General features: G+C 42.5%; 1 protein-coding gene across 2 annotated transcripts in view; it reads right to left on the minus strand.

The window, feature by feature from the left end:
• LOC132139415 (death-associated protein kinase 1-like) overlaps positions 1-23,738 on the minus strand; it is a 68,566-nt gene that overhangs the window by 5,636 nt on the left and 39,192 nt on the right. For both annotated transcript variants that reach the window (XM_059547770.1, XM_059547762.1), the window contains exons 15-24: positions 22,945-23,043; positions 21,461-21,658; positions 21,061-21,258; positions 14,067-14,165; positions 5,576-5,653; positions 4,346-4,562; positions 2,506-2,691; positions 2,085-2,282; positions 669-807; positions 405-525 (exon numbers count right to left, since the gene is read on the minus strand). In XM_059547770.1, coding sequence (XP_059403753.1) covers positions 405-525; positions 669-807; positions 2,085-2,282; positions 2,506-2,691; positions 4,346-4,562; positions 5,576-5,653; positions 14,067-14,165; positions 21,061-21,258; positions 21,461-21,658; positions 22,945-23,043 — 1,533 coding nt within the window. The remainder of the gene's footprint in view (positions 1-404; positions 526-668; positions 808-2,084; positions 2,283-2,505; positions 2,692-4,345; positions 4,563-5,575; positions 5,654-14,066; positions 14,166-21,060; positions 21,259-21,460; positions 21,659-22,944; positions 23,044-23,738) is intronic.

The following is a 23,738-nucleotide window of genomic DNA, read 5'->3' on the forward strand; positions in this document are numbered from 1 at the left end:
GTGCTATAGAAATTACAAATGTAAAAACTACTGTATACTTCTTTGAATAGTAATTTTCCTTCATTATACACACAAAAATCCAGACACAATATAACGGCGATTGAGAAAGTAATCTGTATAGGTATGTGTATGAGTGAGAGAGAGGGATGTAGCAGGAGAATGAGAAGAATGTGTTAGCAAGAGATCTGAGTGTCAGTGTTTGATATTGTGCATTTCTAGGAGAGAGAACACATGTGTGTGTGCGCTGGTTATTTGACAAGGTAAAGAGAAGAAGAGAGCTTTATTATAGAGATCAGACTCGGAACAGAATCAGAAAAGTGAGTGTTTCAGGTCATTAAATGTATATACTGTATTTAGGTCATTGAACGGATAAAGTGCGGGGATGTGTAGTAGACTGATCGTACAGATATGATGGTGTTGCGAAGCTCCAACAGAAGGTTTCTCAGCAGCTTCATGTCTTTGGAGTTGGACGCTCCTGCATCCATGACAAAGAGCTTCTCAGCAATGTGCAGATCATTCCCAAACCTGAGAGAAAAAATGGCATTATAATCAGAAAGACACAAACCAAGATCAAAGTGGAGTAGCGGCTTAAGATTGTATTTTTCCATCAAATCACTTTAATCTGTATTATCTGATCAGTCCTACGAAATTTATATTAATTTAATCACCTGTTTCTGACTTCCCTAAGTAGGGATCTCTCCTTGTCATAGCTGAATTCTCCCCCAAAAGATCGAGGCAGATTCACAATGTCAGCATGTGTGGCCACCAGGACCACACGCAGTGGATTCCTGATCTTCCCTCCAAAGGCTGTGGATACAACACAGAGGCAATCTTATTGTCTATTCTTCACATCTTTGCTCTCAGTGCATCATCTTTCAACTCAACTATTTGAGAACCATAGACCAAGTACTAGATTCCTCTAATGAAGTCTCTTTTGGAATTATCCATAGCACTATGGATGTGCATGATACAGTACTTACACAGATCCATCACTACAGTGAAAGCAAAGGCAAGCTAGGCTGAAATGACCAGAGAGAGTTTGAGAGAGACAAGAATGAGAAAACTACAAACAGCATTAATGAAGCACAATGAATGGAGAACAGTTAACACATAGAACAAAACTGCATGCATTAGCTCATTTATTTTGTAGAACTGTCAGTTAAACTTGTTAAATTAGTACAAATAATTATTCTAATTGTTTTAAAAAATAACTAACTATCGTAAAATTGGTTCAAAAACAGCTTGACAACAAGTGCAACTGGAAAGCAAGGGGTCACAATACGCTTTCAAAAGCAGAACTGCTTTTAACTTGTCAGAGAACAAATATATGGTGCTCATGGTGTGAAAACAGCAAGACATGATGCAGCAGCCAAAACATCCATCTAGTATATATGTGCACAGAAAAACTAAGCAAAAAAAGCGCAGATGGAATGTGAGAATGCATTGTGTGTGATCGGGCCTCAGATAGACTGACAAACTCAACCGTAAAAAAATGTTTGCCAAATATATACTTGTGTTGAATGACACGGAAATTAAACAGTATATTGCATACATAATATATTTAATTATAAAGCCATACTTTGTGATGTCTATTTAATACTTTACTTGTCTGCCACAATAATGTGATATCATGTAATTAATTAATTAAACAATTGAATGCTGCACTTTCACAGTAACAGAGCTGTGGGTAACTAACTATCATGTTAGTAAATGTTCATTTCAATCATTATAGAAATGACAATTTCAACAGTATGGTGAAAAAAGGTGCAGAGACCGATGAATTATAATTAATTAAGAAATGCAGAAAAGTTAAGGTGTAATTGCATGACTTTCATGAAAAACACCAAGTCAATTATTTGGTAAAAATGAATAAATGAATGAATAAATAAATGACTATTGCTATAGTAACCAAGTAAAAAAATATTCATTTCCACACAGAGAAATTATTTGACTGCTCTCTAGACCTCTCAATCACAGATTTTTACAGATCCCTGTAATTATTGTAATGGAAAGCTCTCTACAAAGGAGAAAAAAAATCCATACATTGCACACTGTAGTCTCAGGAGACACACACAAGCACATACCGATGTTGTCCTCTGGCAGCGTGAGAGCCTTCAGGCAGTTGAGCCAGAACGTGACCTGGTTCAGTTGAGTCTCGTAAGGCTCCTCCAGGCTGAATAAGACCAGATGAATGGCTGTGGCGTCGTTCGCAGCAAAGTAATCATATGAGCAGTAGTAGACGGGATTCCCAGAGAACTCCCATATACTGAAGTCTCCCACACCTGAAAATGATTACATAATACAATGCATAAAATAAAACAAACATACACGATATCATTCAAAAGCTTGGTGTAATAATAAGAAAAGAATAAGAAAATTATAAGAAAATAAAAAGAAATGTATATAGATGATTAAATAATATAAAAACTATATTATTAAAAACTGTATATTAAAACTAACTAACCCTATTTTTTGAGAGAGATCTATTATAAAGCACTCTTTTACCATTGACATTGGCGTTCTGGATGTCGATGGCTTTGGTGGCAGTGTCGTCAGCCGTGGAGAGAGGGTTGTGAACAGGACTAAAGACCTCCAGCACTCCTTTAGTCAAACTGGGCTCAAACATCATACTGCGGCTCCGCACACTTACATTCTCACAGCCTGGGTACAGGTTAGAGATGCTGACAGACACTACACACAAACAAAGAAGCAAAACGAAAGACTGCAAATTAGATGGGCTTTTAACAATTGATAACAATAAATACAATAAGGACATATTTGTAACTAAAGGATAATGAATATAAATTGTTTGGGGGTTTATAAAATGAAATGAAATAAGCTGTTCAAAATAATTTCATAAAATGTGGAAACCCACAACATGGGGGAGCTCTTTGCTAAAGGCCTGATTCCAGCTTTCCCAGTGTTGACAGAAAAATACAGATTTAGTAAAGGTTCCCCCCTTTCTGAAATAATAATACTAATTCTAATAATATTATTAATAAAACATACACAAGATAAAAAAAATAATAATAATTATCTGCATAGTATGGTTAAAGATATGGGCTGGCAAAGATTGCATGTTAAAAAAAAAATCCACAAGAGATGAGCCACTATCACCAAACAAACACACACACACACACACACACACACACACACACACACACACACACACACACACACACACACACACACACACACACACACACACACACACACACACACATATATATATAATTAAAATAGTTCAGCAGGAAAAAAAAATTATTCCCCTCCAAAAAACAAAGAAGTGCTAAGAGCCATTTTAGTTACAAATAACACGAGAGAGTCAGATGACTCAAACTCTTTTTTATACCTTGCAAAAGTGTTAGTCACGCAGTGCTGCATATGTCTCGCACAATCAACGCTTTCCACTGAGCTTTGGTTCTTTCTAAATACTTTTCTCACACAAAACCAGAGAAGACTTCCTCAATTTGGCTGTGGCAGTATTTCTGAGAAAAATGTTAGCTTCGTGTGTAACATATTACATTGATGTGATTGCGCCTTCCAAGGATAGCGCTATATGACGTGTGTGTTAATCGGGGAATGAGTGAGGAAAGTGAACAAAGTTGGCCCACAAAAAGCTCTATACTCCAAGTTTCACCCAAAAGTTACAATTTGCTGTAAATGTCCTCACCCTCGAGCCATCTAAGATGTAGAAGAGTTAGTTTGTTCATCAGAACAGATCTGGAGAAATTTAGCTTCACATCACTTGCTCACCATTGGATCCTCTGCAGTGAATAGGTGTCGTCAGAAAAAAAATCCAAACAGCCGATAAAAACATCAAAAGTAATCCACAATCCATATGACACCAGTCCACCAACGAAACGAAACGAAAAGCTGTGTGTTTGTGATAAATCCATCAAGACATTTTGAAATTTAAAACCACTGCTTTCTCCAATGAAAAAGTTGTCTCGTTTGAATCAAGAGAGAAATATGCACAGATCAATCACCGTTTACAAGTAACAAGTACAAGTTACAGGTTGATTTTGATGTGAGAGGAGGGGGATGGATTTTCACTGGAGGAAGCATTATGGATTATGGGCTGGTATTTTGGTCAACAATTACAAACATGCAGCTGTTCACTTCACAAGACGGTAATTGTGAATTACTGATATATTTATCAGCAGTTTGGACTCTCATTCTGACGGCACCCATTCACAGCAGAGGATCTATTGGTGTGCAAGTGTTGTACTGCTTAATTTCTCCAGATCTGTTCTGATGAAGAAATAAATTAATCTATATCTTGGATGAACAATTCCTTTCATTTTCAGGTTTTCTGAAGATGAAGGAAAACACATCACCCTACCTGCTGGTTTGGAGGTGACAGGTGAGGCTGGGTGCCGGACAGGGTTGTTCAACCTGGTCCTCCTCCTCCTGAAGAAACTCCGCAAAATGCCACACTTCAAAGACTCCACCAGAGTGTTCTTCCCTGCTCCCGAGTGGCCGAACAGCTTGAGTTTGATGCGAGGTTGGAGGGTCTGTGTAGGCCGCAGCTGCTGGATGTAAATACTCTTATGGTTGTCCTGTAAGACCAGTTACAAAGGGCATATCAATTAACACAACCCAGTGGCATTACAATATGACTTCTAGACCAACGACATAATGGTTAAGTGTCTGAGAATGTTCAGTTCATCCTAATGAGTGTAATTTATAGGCTCTTAATAGTCAGTCTTCCAGCTGAGCATATTCCACTTTTTGATGCAAACAGCAAGACGCTGAATGCCATATATATAAATAATATATGTGACTGTCAAATTAAAAGACTTTCAAAATCTTCAGTCAAGCCTGTGGTTATTAGATAAACCATCTGAACATCTGATCAAATCCGAGTGACTGGAGCATTAAAAAGACCAAGATTCAAAAGAAACTTATGCAGACTAAAAGTCAAATTAAATGTGTCTGAAATATCTTAGCATATGGAAAACCATTTATTTTAAGTCACCTTGAAAATGTTTTCGTCAAAATAAAGGACTACATAGAGCTTCAAAACGCCATTGGTGATTATAGTAAGATTAATTAGGAGAGGCTTCAAGCTTCAGTTATGATAAATGCCACTGCAATGATTGACTTCAATATAATTTTACCATCATATTTACATATCATTCCAAGGTAGTTTAAAGAAAACTATATGTCCAAGAAATCATAATAAGAACATGACACTATACAGTACAACAGTGCCTGTACACTTTTTCAGCAGTCTTGGTTCAGAGAGTATTTTCCCCATGCATTTTTTCCATATGGATTTTGCAACATTTGACAAACTGTGATTTTCGACCAATGGGGGTTACCCAGTATCACCAATAGCAGATCAATGGTTAAAAAAAAAAATGTTCTGAAAGCTAAACATTTATTTTAAAATTATCAAAATCAGCATACATTCCAGAGGGATGAGAGTGACTGTTGAGTAAAACTGAATCTCTTGCAGGTGTCATATAAAATACAACAAGGACCTCATCAACCCTACCAAAGCATTCATGTGATGCAAATGAATGTCACTTGAGTCTCAGAGAGATGAATAATATCCAAAGACTCACACCTTTTTCAGCTTGGCCAGCAGCACTGCTACATGCTCCTGCTGCTCTGCAATCGCGAGATCCTCCGCTGTCTTTCCATCCTGCAAGAGACAATGACAGAGATGGATAAACTGCAGCTTATAGAACATTGCAGGCAATCCAGTAACACATATGAATGAGTAAAGCTAGATAAATAAAAGTCTGTCAGCCTTTCATCTGCTCAGTCTTACCAGACCACAGCACTAATAAAGCTCTGATAGATAGAGACTCTCTCTCTCCGTCTCTCTCTCTCTCTCTCTCTCTCTCTCTCTCTCTCTCTATATATATATATATATATATATAGAGAGAGAGAGAGAGAGAAAGAGAGAGAGAGAGAGAGACAGAGAGAGAGAGAGAGAGTGAGTGAGTTTGCAGGGTAGGGGTGTAAAAGAGAAAGTGATAAGCTAACAAGGAAAAGTGAGAAAGAAAGAAGAGAGAGAATTTCACCTAACAGCTCAACAGCGTGACTCACAGTACATTACAACAGCGGGTACAGTGATGATTATGGCTGAAATTAATGACAGGTCTAATGCTGCCTTCAAGACAAATCAGATGATTGTATATACAAAATGAATGCATGTAAAAGACACCACAAAAAAATTTAATTATCACTCCAAAAAATAGTAAGTCAGAACAAGTGTGGCATCCTGGCACACAGTGTTTCACTCATTTGCAATTTGCGATTTCATTCCACCTGACTGTGGCCCTTATTGGTAATATTTTCCTGATAACTGATCACCCACCCCCTCTCACTTCTGCTGCCATCTGTCTGTTCCGCCCATGGAAAATGTCTCTTCAGCTGCTAGAAGCCCATGTAGCATGATACTGTTCAGGTGAAGTCACTTACACCACAGAATAAAATATGTCCTGGCTCCTAGAACATATCCACTGACACAAAAATTGCAACTTCACTTGGTGTTTCCACACCCCCCAAACATTACAATTTAAACAATTTAAAGTGTCTTCTATCCTAATATATTTTAAAATGTACATTTATACCTGTGATGAAAAAAGCTTTTTCAGTCTTTAGTGTCAAATCATCCTTAAGAAATTCTAATATGCTGGTGCTCAAAACATTTCTTATTATCAATGTTTTTGGTTTGTTTGTTTTGTGGAAACCATGACAGAATTATTTTTTTTCAAGATTCTTTGATGACTACAAAGTACTTTTTTTTTTTGTTTACAACATCAATACTGTGATTTTTGATCAGTTTAAAGGGAACTTTACCAAAAAATGAAAATTAGCCCATAAATTACTCACCCTCAAGGCATCCTAGGCATATGACTTGCATAAAAATTGTCTTTGATCTTTCAAGCTGTTTAATGGCATTTAGCGGGTTTTGCAGTGCATCAGTCCAAAAGAAGTGAAATAAGAAGCACCCATCCATAAAACAAAATGTGTTTCACACAGCTCCAGGAGGAGAACAAATGCCTCCAGTAATGAATTGATGCATTTTTGTAAGAAAAATATCCATATTCAAAACGTTTTAACCACTTTAATCTAATATGAAGCACAAAATGAGGATTTGTAAAGAAGAATGTCAGAAGATTTCGATATAAGCTAAAAGGAGACTGGTTTTCATTTGCTAAAGTAAGGGAACTTTGCTTCCTTTGTTCCTGTAAACAAACAATGGTTTTCACGAGACTCCATAAGCAACGCTGACCCCATACGTCATCCGCCCGGAGCTGCTTCAGTGTACAACTGTTGGTGCAAGCTAGAATACAATTATTATATGGATATATTTCTAACGAAAACGCATCGGTTTACTACAGTAGGCCTTTGTTCGACCCTTGGAGTTGTGTGAAACCCTTTTTATTAAGGATGGGTGCTTCTTTTTTCACTTCTTTTGGACTGATGCACTGCAACACCCGCTGAGTGCCATCAAACAGCTTGAAAGATCAAAGACAAATTTTAACTTTTGGATGATTGGATTCGTCTGAAAGAAGAAAGTCATATACACCTAGTATGCCTTGAGGGTGTCATATAAGTTTTGGGAGAACTAACCCTTTAATGTGGCCTTTCTGAATAATTAATATTCATTTCTTTCAATAAATAAATAAAATTCCTTACTGGGTTCAAACCACTGAACACCAGTGTATATCTATATTATTCAGACCTCAGTATTAGTCATCAAATTAAAAATCCTAATTAACTGGAAGCTTTGCTTCCATTATATGGCACTAATGGGTTAAACCCCAGATGATCCAGCAACCCCCTGGAAAGTGGTACTCATTTAAGTCAGTTAATGAGAACCAACCAATCTACAGTTCCTATCATTTTACGTGGCAGCACTCGAATGATAAAATATGTAATGAACACATTTACACAACCAATGCTCCTCCTTTGCTGTCTTGTTTCACAATCATTAAAAAAAAAGTTTTTGTATTTGACTTGAAGTGGAAAAAAAGAAAGAAATAGAAATCTGTGTTCATTTCATTACAACCAAAATGACGCACGTAGGAGCGTCCCAGGAGGCTGTGACGGCAGCACATGTGTGATTGTGAAATCAGCAATAAGAGACACCAGCTGTGAAGGGGAATAACTATCAGAGAAGGCCAGCCTGAAGAAAGTATATTTCACAGAAAAATCATATGCAAAAATGCTGTAAAATATACAAACTTAAAGACAGCATCAGGAAACAAAAACGTATAAACTCTGTACATAAACCTCAGGCAATCTTGGTTACCTGAAAAAAATCTATTTACCCAAAGCCCACCACAGTCACAGCCCTCGACCGAAACCATGAATGATTTAACACCTCAGAATACACACACACAATCTCACACATAGCAACACAAACCCACACCTAACACCTGGGGCCACAAGCACAAGCAAAACACACAACCCGAAACAGCTGTGTTCCTCCTCAAACCGACAGGGACAAATTAACCAGCCTCCCTCTGAAAGAGAGCCCCACGCAGACTAGAGTGAAAGTGGATGTGGTGAATGCAGCAGAGGTGTTAAAGCACCCATGAAAAGGATAGTAATGGGAGAGCTTTGCTGCACTGTAATTACTCTTATCTAACGTGTTTTGACTGAACACAAAGCTTTCCTGCCAATTAGGCTTTATGAGATATGACTGCAAAACAGCCCATTTTCTTATACACAGACTCTTTTTGTGTCTGCCTGCTCACCTCCAGCTCATACCACGTGTCCCCATGAGGATGTGCTAGCATTCATTTTACTGATTTCTGGTTGTCTCCCAATGATTAAAGATGCCTAAAAATCGAGTGTTTGTTTGACACATTGAGACTACGTCATTATTGTCATTATCATATTGGAAAGGGAAACATGAAAAATATATGATAGCTGTCTGAAAGAGATGGCATAGTAGACAGTAGATTTTATTATTATTATTTTAATTTTTTTGTGAAAGAGATAAATACTTTTATTCAGTAAGAACACATTATTTTGATTAAAGGGGACAGTAAAGACATTTATAATAGTACAAACTATTTCTAGATCAAAATGCTGTTCTTTTGAATTTTCTATTCATCAAAGAATCTTTAAAAAAATGTCTGACCATTTCCACAAAAATATTAAGCAGCACAACTGTTTTCAACATTGATAACAATAAATGTTTATTGAGCAAATCAGCATATTAGAATAATATTTGAAGGATCATGTGTCACTGAAGACTGGAGTAATGATGCTGAAAATCAGCTTTGCTAACGCAGGAATAAATTACATTCTAAAAATATATTAAGATTAAAAAAAACAATTACATATAAAGTGTGAAGACCACATGAATCAATGGCATCCTATATGTGGAAGCCATTTTTTTTCTTCTCAAGCCCGCCGACCCATACGCCTCTGGCAATGAATTATGGATTCTCAAAATTCCCGCGTGCTGTAACATGTATTGTGCATCAGCCACTATACAATATTAACACTGAGGAGGAGAGCTTTGAGATTGTGTTGAGGCAAGGAGTGTGAGCGAGGGGCATGTAGGCCAGCCGAGAGGAGCGATGTGGGGGTTATTGATTGAAAACGTACATTGTTTGGGATGAGTCGGTTTGGCCTGTTGTCCTTCACTGGTGCTGAAAGTGAAACAATGATTCTCCACTGGCACTTTTTCATTAATAAGCTTCATTCTGGAAAGAGCATTTTAATGCACCAGGCTGGTAACTTAATGGAGAAGGCACATCATTATATTACAGATAAAAAGAGGTGAACAAATAACAGACAGATATGTCCTGACGATCACATTAAGACTCAGAATGAGTCAGGTTAGAAATCGGTCATCCAAAGGAGGGACACCCACACAATCACATAACAACACACTTTCTGAGGAAGAGCCACTTTATGAAACAAGGCACAGCTGACTGAAAGATGAAGGATTAAGGACAGAATGGTAATCTAGGCTGTCGTGAATGATTAATGAACACTTATTTAAAGAGATAAAGAGGCTGCAATTTGATTAATGTGCTAAGAGGGCAGGACATCGGCTCATTAGAGCTACATTTCAATATCTAACATAAAACGAAGACAGCAGCCAAACTAATCAACAAAAAGCTTTGGGGAGCATGTGGAAAATGTTACCATTCTCTCTCTCTCTCTCTCTCTCTCTCTCTCTCTATACAATATATATATATATATATATATATATATATATTATATATATATATACAGTCGTGGCCAAGTGTTTTGAGAATTACATAAATATTTGAAATTGGAAAAGTTGCTGCTTAAGTTTTTATAATAGCAATTTTCATATACTCCAGAATGTTATGAAGAGTGATCAGATGAATTGTATAGTCCTTCTTTGCCATGAAAATTAACTTAATCCCCAAAAAAACCTTTCCACTGCATTTCATTGCTGTCATTAAAGGACCTGCTGAGATCATTTCAGTAATCGTCTTGTTAACTCAGGTGAGAATGTTGACCAGCACAAGGCTGGAGATCATTATGTCAGGCTGATTGGGTTAGAATGGCAGACTTGACATGTTAAAAGGAGGGTGATGCTTGAAATCATTGTTTTTCCATTGTTAACCATGGTGACCTGCAAAGAAACGCGTGCAGCCATCATTGCGTTGCATAAAAATGGCTTCACAGGCAAGGATATTGTGGCTACTAAGATTGCACCTAAATCAACAATTTATAGGATCATCAAGAACTTCAAGGAAAGAGGTTCAATTCTTGTAAAGAAGGCTTCAGGGCGTCCAAGAAAGTCCAGCAAGCGCCAGGATCGTCTCCTAAAGAGGATTCAGCTGCGGGATCGGAGTGCCACCAGTGCAGAGCTTGCTCAGGAATGGCAGCAGGCAGGTGTGAGCGCATCTGCATGCACAGTGAGGCCAAGACTTCTGGAAGATGGCCTGGTGTCAAGAAGGAGAGCAAAGAAGCCACTTCTCTCCAAAAAAACATCAGGGACAGATTGATCTTCTGCAGAAAGTATAGTGAATGGACTGCTGAGGACTGGGGCAAAGTCATATTCTCAGATGAAGCCCCTTTCCGATTGTTTGGGGCATCTGGAAAAAGGCTTGTCCGGAGAAGAAAAGGTGAGCGCTACTATCAGTCCTGTGTCATGCCAACAGTAAAGCATCCTGACACCATTCATGTGTAGGGGTTGCTTCTCATCCAAGGGAGTGGGCTCACTCACAATTCTGCCCAAAAACACAGCCATGAATAAAGAATGGTACCAAAACACCCTCCAACAGCAACTTCTTCCAACAATCCAACAACAGTTTGGTGAAGAACAATGCATTTTCCAGCACGATGGAGCACCGTGCCATAAGGCAAAAGTGATAACTAAGTGGCTCTGGGACCAGAATGTTGAAATTTTGGGTCCATGGACTGGAAACTCCCCAGATCTTAATCCCATTGAGAACTTGTGGTCAATCCTCAAGAGGCGGGTGGACAAACAAAAACCCACTAATTCTGACAAACTCCAAGAAGTGATTATGAAAGAATGAGTTACTATCAGTCAGGATTTGGCCCAGAAGTTGATTGAGAGCATGCCCAGTCGAATTGCAGAGGTCCTGAAAAAGAAGGGCCAACACAGCAAATACTGACTCTTGGCATAAATGTCATGTAATTGTCGATAAAAGCCTTTGAAACGTATGAAGTGCTTGTAATTATATTTCAGTACATCACAGAAACAACTGAAACAAAGATCTAAAAGCAGTTTAGCAGCAAACTTTTTGAAAACTAATATTTATGTAATTCTCAAAACTTTTGGGCACGACTGTACAATGTATATATATTCTAATATATGCAAATATTTATAAAGTGACCTAGCAGCATATACCATTTCATTAAAAAGTTTGGGGTAGGTACAAATTTTATTTTTAATCAAAATAAAGCAAAAACATTAATATTGTGAAAAACTAAAAACACATGATAAAAAAACTTTAGTGCCACATGATCCATGTTCAAAACAGCTGCTTAATGGTTTTGTGAAAAATTCTTTCAGGATTCTTTGATGAATTGAAAGTTCAAAAGAGCAGCATTTATATGAAATAGATAAAGAGGTGTAGACAGACCTCTTATATCTAGGGAACGCATATACTGGTAAATAAAATAATTATAGCCTGAATGCACTGTAAGTCGCATTGTATAAAAGAGTCTGCTAAATGCATAAATGTAAATAAAAATTAGAGGTGGGCATAGACTAATTTTTTTTAATCTAGATTAATCTCACTTTGATCTTTATTAATCTTAAAATTAATCTAGATTAAAATGGCTCAATCGAATTCTGCCGAAGGCATTCAGGATATGTGTGTTACCCAAATAAAATTGACAAACAGTAAGTCTTTGAGAAGGGGTTTATCAAGCTAGGTGGTGCATTAGAAAAGGGGCTCATCTCCTGTTTCCAAAATGCATCACAAAGTGCTTGAAAATCTGTAAACTAATTCCACATTGCACAAGGTGCAAACAACCTTACGCCTGTTTCACACATACTCCGTCTGCAGTGCATATTCGTTACATATTTTTTTACGCACCCATGTAAACGGATTCCAGTTGTGTTCCAGGAGTGTGTGCTGCAGCAGTGCAGCGATCGTTTACGTACTGAGTAGCGAACTGCAAACGCGTCTTGTGTGAAAGCACATTGAGTCCGTGCTTCACCACATACGTAACGCACACGGACTGCATACGCACTGCAGACTGAGTATATGTGAAACAGGCGTGAGCAGGGCCATAGCTGGGGTCAGCGGGGACCCGGTGAGGGTTGTACCAGTGGGCCCTGTTTGAAACTGTTTAATTTGTATGTTCGTTTATTTTTATTTATTTGTGCTATTTACACAATGTTTAAGTTTTTTTCAAGTTTGTAGGTGTCAAGGTACAGAAACCAAATAATTACATGTAAAATAGCACTGGATAGTCTTCAATGTAAAAATGAAATATACAATCAAACCTACATTTATTCAGACACCTTCAACATTTCTCACATTATTACACTTTTGCTATATATATCAAAAATTATATCTGGTGTCTGAATAATTTTTGGTTTGACTGTTAAAACTACAAAGTAATTCAGTCAAGAGCAGTGAGTGATTTTCATTTTCATTTTCTTGGATTAACATTACAGCAGCTAGAAGCTAAATTAGGCGCGGTCACTTTAAGAGACGATGAACGCATCTAATATAATACACATCCCATTTTTTTCCTCAACTGTTTACTTTCACTTAAAAAATAAGAAAGAAGATGACAGTTTTTTCGAGCATAATTTCCAAGGTGGATATTTTGACATATTTTGTATGTATTTGTCGGCACAAAAGCAAAAATAAGCAAATTCGGTGTTCAAGTGTTTTGAGACGCCTTTCTCTGCGTGAGTCCTGAACACCAGAACACCGCGAGTACTGAATTGGGCTCTTTCACATCTTTTTGTTTGTTCAAAGTGCAATTTGTATTTGTTCGTTCAGGTGCAGGAGGGACTTCGAGGAGAACTTCTCAGAAGAGAGCTCGGTTCAGTGTCGCTGTCCTTGATACGCGGCTCTCTCTCACCGAACACAGCGTGCGAGTAACCAGCTACTCTGTTCAGCTTTTCCGCGTCTTGTGTTTGGATGCTTTAATGTTTAAATCTACAAGCGGTAAGGCTTAAAAACACGTGAAAAAGATAAACTTTCGTGACGATGCGCAGCAGTGGCCCGTCAACTGTCCAGAGCATCTTTTTAGGCTGGCCTCAGCCAGTCGGTTATATAAAATATCAAGGTGAAAGTCATCATAGCTTGCTTAGTATAGACCCAGCTTCCAACCCAACTTTGAGAATAGATTAACGGCGATATTTTCTTTATCGCCCGATAAGAGTCTCACGTTAACGCAGCACGTTAACCCCGATAACGGCCCACCACTAATAAAAATAGAAATCTTTGTAACATTCTAAATTGTCTTTATTGTCACATTTGTTCAATTTAATGTATCTTTGCTGAATAAATGTTTTATTTCGTTATAAAAAAAGGAAAACTCTCACTGACAAAAACAGTCATGATACTGTTACAAATCATGTTATTCACCTCAAAACCCCTTTAACTTACGTTAGTGATGGCTTCAGTGTTGGCTCCTGTGACACAGAGATGACGCACCACCTCCAGACCACCGTTACTAGCTGCCAGGTGAAGAGGTGTTCTCCCAAACTACAGATAAAGAAAAGGCAAACATCTGTAAACACTCTCCTTCTGGGAATGACTCATCACAAATGGTAACCAGAAAACAAAAGGTGAAAAACTGCTTTTGTCAGAAAATTGTTCAAGTATAACAGTGTGAAATGATTACTCCATTTCATATTAATATAATTCGGTTCCTCTTGACCTGAAAAGCCCTCTGTTAGAAAGAAACACAAATCATTTTCCAGCTGTAATGGAAGTGCCATTTCAACATTTCACACAGACGTAACAACCATGTATAACTGATACATAAAGATTTCAGGAAAACTGCAACCAAGTAAATGGGGTCATGTGAGGGGACTTTTAGAAATGAAAAAGGACTGGATGATCACAATCATTAATACCTGAACAAGGCAAAGGTAAAAACTGGTCTATAGGATAAGATCAGGGTTCTCTTACGAGAGCTCTCTCGTACTGCGTTTTAGCTAAGACGCTACGGGAAAAGTCTCTTTTCACGAAATACTGAAGCAAAAAATTATCCTTAATTTTGTATTTTTGTAACGCGCATTTGCAGCAGTACACAGCCATAGGCGAGACGGCTCGTCCGCTCATTGGCTTGTTCTGCGGCAACTGCACAGCCTATCGAGCGCAGGCTGATGCAACAACGCGCCCTTCTTGCCACTTCCCGCCGAAACGGGTGTGGCCCAACCTATAAAAGGAGCTCGAAAAGGCTGACTCACCTGATTTTTCATCTCTTCAGCGAAGCTCACGCATCGCTGGATCACGGAGGAAGCAAGCGCCGTCTGAGAAAGCATATCAGCAGGACGAGCCATTCTGAAGCTGCTGGCATCGCCGCCTTCCACTATCGTTCCTGCTGCGCTATCTGGCGCCTATATCCTTTCAATTCTGTTATATCTAGCTGTTCTTTATGTGTGTGTGTGTTCGCCCTGCGACACACACTCGTAAAAGAGCTCGCGTCTTTTTTAAGATGCCTTCCTGCGGCTCGTCAGAGCCCCACTCAGCGAGGGAGACCGGTACGTCATCTGTGTCTCCTGCCTGGGTGAAGATCATGCTGCGCTCACGCTCGCTGACGGCGGATGCCCCCACTGCGAGCTGTTGCCATGGTGACTCTGAGGACTCGCCTGGCCTTTTTCTCTGAGCCTGTATTCTCCGCTGCGCTGAGGCGCCGTAAAAGCATCGCTTCCAGCTGATTCCGGAACCGTCTTCAGCTCAACCGAGCTCGCCGGTTCGCCCTGCTTCACCGGCCCCCCCTGCATCGCTTCCCGGTGGGCAGCGCCCGCTGTTTGCCGGCGCGTCGTCCGAGGAAGTCGATCTCAGGGCCGCGTCGGGGGAAGAGGACACGCGCTCTCTGCTAGCTTCGGGCAGTGAGGGCTGGGCGAGCTCAGAGGATCTCGCGCCTTCTGCTCAGAAGCCCAGCAGACGAGCTGACGTCGAGAAGGAGCCGGGGCGAATGCTCGCGTTGGCCCGACGAGTCTCGGCCGCGAGTGGTTTGCACCAGCGCCCCCCCTCTCGTTCCCGGCTGGATGGTATTTCCCTTTCGGATGAGTGTACTTCTCAAAGCCCGCCTCATTTCGTCCTGAGCTTCACGAAGAGGTGGCGAAGGCTTGGAATGCTCCATATTCAGCGCGAACTCGTTCGTCTGTCTCACTAGCATTCTCCACACTGATGATGCTAAAAAAAAAGGAACTACCAGTCACTTCCGCCGGTGGATAAGGCGATAGCGACGCACCTTTGTCTGCCCTCTGCTGGACGGCGGCAAAAGCGGTGTTGCCATCTAAAGCCTGCTGTGTGACGCTGCGGCTGCACTACTCACGATGGCTGCTTCATCGAAGCGCAGGTGTACGAGTTCCGCTGTGGCCGAGCTCTCACCCGAGCGCGCCGCTGTTTAAGTTCCAGGAATTGTGACTTGTTTCAGCGTCTTTTGCAATGCAACGGTTGCCCGCACACAAAGACCGTTATCACGGCTACCCAGATATTTCCCGAAAAAGGTGTAATTTCTGGTGTCCCGGCCACGGCCGATGGTGCTATAAATGTAGTGACGATGCCCACTGCTCAGTGCCCATCTCCACATATAAGCACAGCCCTTCACACAGGGCTCGCGCCCATAAAAGCATAGTAGACGTGCCCCCTCCTCAGTGCCCACAATCACTATGTCACACGCGTCATGTGGTTTCTGTAAAAATGACACCCGTGCACGTTCGTCCGGCCACGGCCGATGGTGCTATAAATGTAGTGACGATGCCCACTCCTCAGTGCCCATCTCCACATGTAAGCACAGCCCTGCACACAGGGCCTGCGCCCATAATTACGACTCAAGTCGGTCGCGCACACTGCATAGTAAGCGTGCCCACCCCTCAGTGCCCACAATTACTATGTCACACGCGTCATGTGGTTTCTGTAAAAACGAAACCCGTGCACGCTCGTCCGGCCACGGCCGATGGTGCTATAAATGCAGTGACGATGCCCACTACTCAGTGCCCATCTCCACATGTAAGCACAGCCCTGCACACAGGGCTAGCGCACATAAGATCGACACAGATCGGTCGAGCGCGCCGCATAGTAAACGTGCCCACTTCCCAGTGCCCACATACACTATGTCACATACGGCGCGGGGCTTCTGTAAAAACGAGGCCCGTGCACGTACATTCTGCACAGGCAGACAGCGAGTTGAAAGTGGTAAATGTGCACACATGCAGCCCACAGTTACTCGCAGATATATCGAGTCCCACGGGACCCGCTCAGCCTCCCCCCAGTCAGTTAAGCGCCGGGACGGGGTTGAGGAGGAGCGATCTGCCCGCTGTGTTCAGCGCGCTCCCCGCCTCAGATGCGCAGCACACTCGAGCGCCGCCGTTGCCCAGTCAACAGAGCGCGCTTCGCATCCAGCCCTTAGCCATTCATGCAGATGCATGGTCAGCGCTTCCAGGGGTTTCGGATTGGGTGCTAGGCATTATAAAGAGAGGCTACTCGCTAGTTTTCTCGACGCCCACCGCGCTTTTCAGCGCTCGTCGAAACTACGGTCAAAACAGAAGTAGCACACATACTTCGGGCCGAAATATCAAAACTGTTGAGCAAAGGGGCTGTAGAGCCTGTGTCTCAAGCTCAAAGCGAGGGGGGGCTGTACAGCAGATACTTTCTGTTGCCCAAGAGAGACGGGGGTCTCAGGCCCATACTGGATCTAAGACAGCTGAAAAAAGCATTGATGAAACGCAGTTTCAAAATGCTTACGACCAGGAAGCTCCTCGCGCAGATTCGCAGAGGGGACTGGTTCATGTCAATAGATCTGAAGGACGCGTATTTTCAAATACAGATAGCATCAAACCACAGGCGATATTTGGGATTCGCCTTCGAGGGCCAGGCATACCAGTTTACAGTCCTGCCGTTCGGCTTGTCCGTGGCTCCTCGTACGTTTACGAGGTGCATGGATGCAGCGCTCGCTCCTCTCAGACTCAGAGGCATGCGAGTGCTGAATTATTTGGACGACTGGCTGGTTCTGGCCCAATCACGAGTGGAGCTCATGGACCACAGGGCCGTTTTACTCGATCACCTCGAGAAGCTCGGCCTCAGTGTCAATTGGGCGAAGAGTTCGCTGAACCCCAGTCAGACGATTCTGTTTCTGGGTATAGTTCTGAACTCGTGTTCCATGACGGCGCGGCTGTCACCACAGCGCGTGATGGGCATTCAGCGCGCAGCGAGTTCTTTCCGCTGCGGCGCGACCGTGTCGCTCAAACACTGTCAAAAGATGCTGGGCCTCATGGCCTCAGCATCTCCGGCTCTGCAGCTGGGCCTGCTCCGCATGCGCCCCCTGCAGTTCTGGCTGAAGGCTCGGGTACCACACAGAGCATGGGCGTCTGGCCGGCTGCATTTCAAGGTCAATCAGAGCTGTGTTGCAGCTCTAGCACCTTGGACAGCGAACAGCTGGTACCGATCAGGTGTAAGCCTGGGGACTTCCCCGAATGTGAAGATGGTGTCGACGGACGCCTCCACTTCGGGATGGGGAGCGCTGCTCGAGGGCAGACCGTCCTTTGGCCTATGGTCAAAACGGGAAAAGCTCCATCATATCAACTGTCTGGAAATGCTGGCAGTGTAGAACGCGCTTTTGTCCCCATATCAAGGATCACCACGTCGTAGTCCGTTCGGACAACATGTCTGTGGTGTCCTACATAAATCTCCAGGGCGGTCTCGGGTCTCGAATCCTGTGCAGGATGACGGAACACCTCCTGGTTTGGGCTCAGCGCAACGTGCGTTCGCTGAAAGCAGTGCATGTGCCTGGGCTACAGAATCTGGGTCCAGACAGGCTGTCCAGAGGCAATGTTCCTACGGGCGAATGGTCTCTACACCCGCAAACAGTCCGGCTGTTGTGGGAGAGATTTGGCAGGGCGGAGGTGGACCTCTTCGCGTCCCACGAAAACGCTCACTGCCCCGCGTTCTTTTCCAAGAACGAAGGCGCGCTGTTACGGAGATGGCCGTGCTGCCCACTTTATGCTTTCCCTCCCGTCTCCCTCCTTCCGCAGGTGATAGAACGGGTGAGAGAAACGAAATGTTCATTATGCTTGTAGCACCTCTTTGGAAGAACCAACCATGGTTCCCAGATTTGATGCAGTTAGCAGATGTCGTCCCGTGGCCGGTGCCGTTGAGGAGGGACCTCCTCTCGCAGGCCAGGGGCTCGATTTGGCACCCTCAACTGGAGTTGTGGTCCCTCCATGTGTGGGCGCTCCACGGTTACCCGCTGATCTCGCAGTGGGAGTGCTAAATACCATCACTCAGGCTAGAGCTCCGTCGACACGACGTCTGTATGCCTCGAAGTGGTCGGTGTTCTCCAGCTGGTGCACAGCTCGAGGTTATTCACCCCTTAGTTGTGAGGTGACGGAGGTCCTCTCCTTCCTACAGGAGCTGTTGGATAAGGGCAGAGCCCCATCCACGCTCAAAGTTTATGTGGCGGCCATCGCGGCGTTTTCTGAAACGGCGCTCGGTCAGTCAATAGGAAGGAATGATTTAGTCATCCGGTTCCTCAGAGGAGCTAGGAGGCTGAATCCTCCCAGACCTCCGTCAGTCCCTATGTGGGACCTCGCGGCGGTTTTGGAGGCCTTGAAGGGTCCCCCTTTTGAGCCTATCCAATCGGTTAGCCTTCAGCATCTGTCGTTTAAGACAGTATTCTTGTTGGCTCTCGCTTCGGTGAAGCGTGTGGGTGATTTGCACGCGCTCTCGGTGAGCCAGTCGTTCTTGGAGTTTGGGCCCAATGACTCAAGGGTCATACTCAAACCTAGGCACGGTTATGTGCCGAAATCCCTTAACAGAACGTTTCGGGCTCAGGTTATTGCCCTGTCTGCCCTGCCGGTGTCAGGGGAGGATAGAGACTCGAGTCTTCTTTGCCCTGTCAGGGTTTTAAGGGCTTATGTGTCTCGCTCTGCAGCCTTTCGGCAGACGGAGCAGCTGTTTGTCTCGTTCGGTGGACGTACCAAGGGAATGGCTGTTTCAAGACAGACTCTATCCAGATGGATAGTTGACGCCATAGCGTTAGCTTACCCTTCCAGGGGCCTTCAGTGCCCGTTGGGCGTCAGAGCACACTCCACAAGAGGCATCGCCTCGTCGTGGGCGTGGTCTACTGGGATCTCCTTGCAGGATATATGTATGGTGGCAGGTTGGGCCTCGCCGTCTACATTTATCAGGTTCTATAACCTGGAGGTTCCCCAAGGCTGCTGTCGGTATAGTCGAATCAGGGCCCTGAGGGGAATTCTGAGTTCACGAGCGCTATGCGCTGCCGACTGTTATATGGGCAGTATTGCGTAAGACCCGCATTGCCACATTGGTCAGGCTTTGCCTCGGCTGTGTGATGTCATATGGCCACATCTACGGATGCTGCTAGACATGGGACGGAGGGCTTTTTCCCTTTTCTGTCCTGGACTCTCTGTGAGTCCCTCAGGTGACTGTGCACTGTAAATCCTGGGCGTTGCTTCAGGTTTATTGGTGTGTGATCCCTGCGCGCACGGCGTTTTACATTGGGTTCCCGTAGAGAGCTCTCGTAAGAGAACGTACTCGGTTACTAAACGTTACCTCGGTTCTCTCTAGAAGAGCGAACGAGTACTGCGTTCTCTGCCGTGCATATGATTCACTCTGGTTCGCTTCGACGATGAAATAAATCAGGTGAGTCAGCCTTTTCGAGCTCCTTTTATAGGTTGGGCCACACCCGTTTCGGCGGGAAGTGGCAAGAAGGACGCGAAGCGTCCTTATTGGTCTGATGTTGCATCAGCCTGCGCTCGATAGGCTGTGCAGTTGCCGCAGAACAAGCCAATGAGCGGACGAGCCGTCTCGTCTATGGCTGTGTAGTGCTGCAAATGCACTTTACAAAAATACAAAATTAAGGATAATTTTTTGCTTCAGTATTTCGTGAAAAGAGACTTTTCCCGTAGCGTCTTAGCTAAGACGCAGTACTCGTTCGCTCTTCTAGAGAGAACCGAGGTTACGTTTAGTAACCGAGTACGTTATTATGGTTAACTAAACACATACTACTAAAAACATTTTTGTTAATTGGAATAGAATAAAATGTTAGATGAAAAACTAAACTAAAATAACAAATGTTGCTTGGCAACTAAATGAAATAAGCTGAAGTTGAAGCACTAAAATTATTGACTGGAAATAGTTCAAATTAAAACTGAAATATAAATAAACATTAATATAAACCTAAAAAGCAATATTTTAAAACACTAATAAAAGTGACAGGCATTTGACACAATTACTACAAATTTTACTAAAATAAAAATGAAAAAACTGGAAAAAATCTAATAAAAGCTGATACAAAATATTTAAAAAAGAATACATAAATAATACTGGATGAAAACACACATTTAGGAGTCAAACAAAAGCATATTATACAGCAGGTTTACATCCATCCCGGTCTGAAACGCACTTTGTTAGGAATATCCAGACTGGCTTTAGCAGCGCAGAGCTGCGTCACCACAGGCAAGTTGCCGTCCTTGCAGGCGATGTGTAGGGGTGTGTTGCCGTGGCGATCCTGGTGGTCCACATAGCAGTGGTGGCTGAGCAGACACTTCACTACCTCAGTCTGACATCTCCTCACCGCCAGATGCAGAGCGATGTGAGCGTCCTGAAACATATACATGCAAACACACCATGATAAGAGTAATCGATAATTATCCTGAATGGCAAGCTGTCAAAGTTCACAACAAGAATCTCTAAAAAAACAACATGCATGAAAGGAGACAGAAGAAAGAAGAAAGAAAAATGACCTAGAACACTCAACCACAGCAGTTGTTAATGGTTAATGTTTTCTAAGTGTCTGTGCTCACCTTATCAGCAGAGTCCATGTCCGCCCCATGCTCCAGCAGACACTCCACGATGTCCTTGAAGCCGCGGGCGGAGGCAGTGAGTAACGGGCTCTCACCCTCACGGTTCCGGGCGTTGACATCACAGCCAGCCTCGCACAGGGCTCTGGCCACTGTGGAGTAACCGTGCCAGGCTGCACAGTGGAGAGGTGTCTCCTGCTCCTGTGGAGGCATGAAAACAGTCTTTGGCATTTAGACCAAGAGCTCATGAATAACCTTGAACACATGGAGCTAACAAAACAACACTAGTCTGTGTCAAGGCCGTTTCACGTGAAGAATTGCTCTTCAATAGCCAACAACCCCCGACACCTCCAATCAATGTAACATTTATAAATATAGAATACGTGGCTGTGTCTACCTCCTGGGATTGTGTGTGAATATTGGTTTTCTTTTAACAGAGCAGGATATAATAATAAACGTAAGAGTAGAATGGTAACCTAATATTGTGTTAATCACAAAAGCACCGACTATAAAATGAATCTGTAATACTATTAAATAAATATTTTGGTTCTGCACAATATTTATCATTGGTCTAATCATTTAACTCACTCTTATTATCCTAAAATGATTTTCTTTATTGCATTTATCTAAAGTGGTGCTTCAGGCTCATTAATTTAAGTTACAGCATGTGTTTAATAGCGACTGAAATCTATCAATTAGGACACTTTTGCCTGTTAGTCGATGGACGCCCCATGCGGTAAGCAATATTTCTGAAAGCACAGGAGACTATCTCCCTATGAACGTTACTGCTGTGAGCTCATAGTGCTGAACAAATAAAATGAGGCACGGACATGATTAGATCCCAGCACTCATGTCACATCAGCACCAGCATCCCAGCAGATGAAGCATTTTCTTTTATAAAAGAACATTTTCTTCTTTCAAATTGAACTTTACTAATATACAGTAAATACACTACCATTCAAATGTTTGCAGAGGTTGGAGAGATTTGTTTTTTCTTTTTGAAAGAAGTCTCTTATGCTCACCAAGGCTGCATTTATTTGATCAAAAATACAAGTAAAAATGTAATAGTGAAATATTATTTCAAGTTTAAGTTTGTCTGCCTCACAAGTTTGTGTGATGGCAAAGCTGAATTTTCAGCAGCCGTTTCTCCAGTCTTCAGTGTCACATGATCCTTCAGAAATCATTCATGAGATGAAAAATATCAGAAGGCTAATAAAAGTGGCTTTATTTACATGGAGCACGTTGACTCATGGGTGCAAACATCTCATGACTGATGAAAAAACTGAGATCACATGGCCAACCCAACACTTCATCTACTGAATTAAATAACTGTTATTATTCCATTTGTACAATGGTGTCTGAACTTTTGCATTTGTGTGATGCTACATACACAACGCTAAGTGTGATACTCATCTAAAATGGCTTGGATTGTTGAGTGTGGTGTAAATCAGTGTGTCTGTGTGTGTGTGTGTGTGTGTGATTCATACCCGGTCCACAAGGTCAGGGTTGGCATGGATGCTACAAAGGTACTGGACTACATCCACGTTCCCATAGCGAGCTGCCACATGCAGAGCCGTTTCTCCAGACTAGAACAGAACGTCAGTGATGAGCAGGCATGTTATTAATGTGATTACACTTTGATGAGCTAAATAAAAAAGTGCAATGACCATGTGTATGTGTACATCAGAGAAACAATCAACACTGCTGAACTAGACTGTAAGAAACAGTTAAGAACTTCATTAAAGGATTTCCTGCTGCCAAAGTAGGGTTATATCAACCAGAAAGGCTGCGTAAACAGAACATGATTAGTTGAAGATAGTAGGAGATATCCTTCTTGAGTGCTGAGAACTGCCAAAACCATTCCCAAATCAGCTTTGAGCTGAGCACAGCGCTCCTCCTAGAAGCAGTTCAGGCTGAGGCGGACGTTTTAAGAACTCAATTTACACCCTTAATCAAGCTGCGGACACTCAAAGTGTGATCCTGTATGGCTCTCCTGACAATCTCAACAACACTTTACCCTGCAAATTCGCTTGACTGAGCGCACTTCACTGACTAGTGAGGCAGTCAACAAACAGTCAAAAAATTTTTTCATACAACGGCAGACCTCAGGCCAGCGAGTAACCATAGCAACTGCAAATTACCAATTGGAAGAAGAGAGGCGTGTGAACTCACTAGGAAAGGTTTTCTGGAGAAAAGGTGCCGGATGGGGAAAGCCTTTGAAAAAAGGAATCTGTCCTCTCCCCGGGTTTGTGATTGTTGAGAGTGTGTGTGAATCTGTGTG

This window comes from Carassius carassius, chromosome 4 (assembly GCF_963082965.1).
Source record: "Carassius carassius chromosome 4, fCarCar2.1, whole genome shotgun sequence".
Classification (NCBI taxonomy): domain Eukaryota; kingdom Metazoa; phylum Chordata; class Actinopteri; order Cypriniformes; family Cyprinidae; genus Carassius; species Carassius carassius.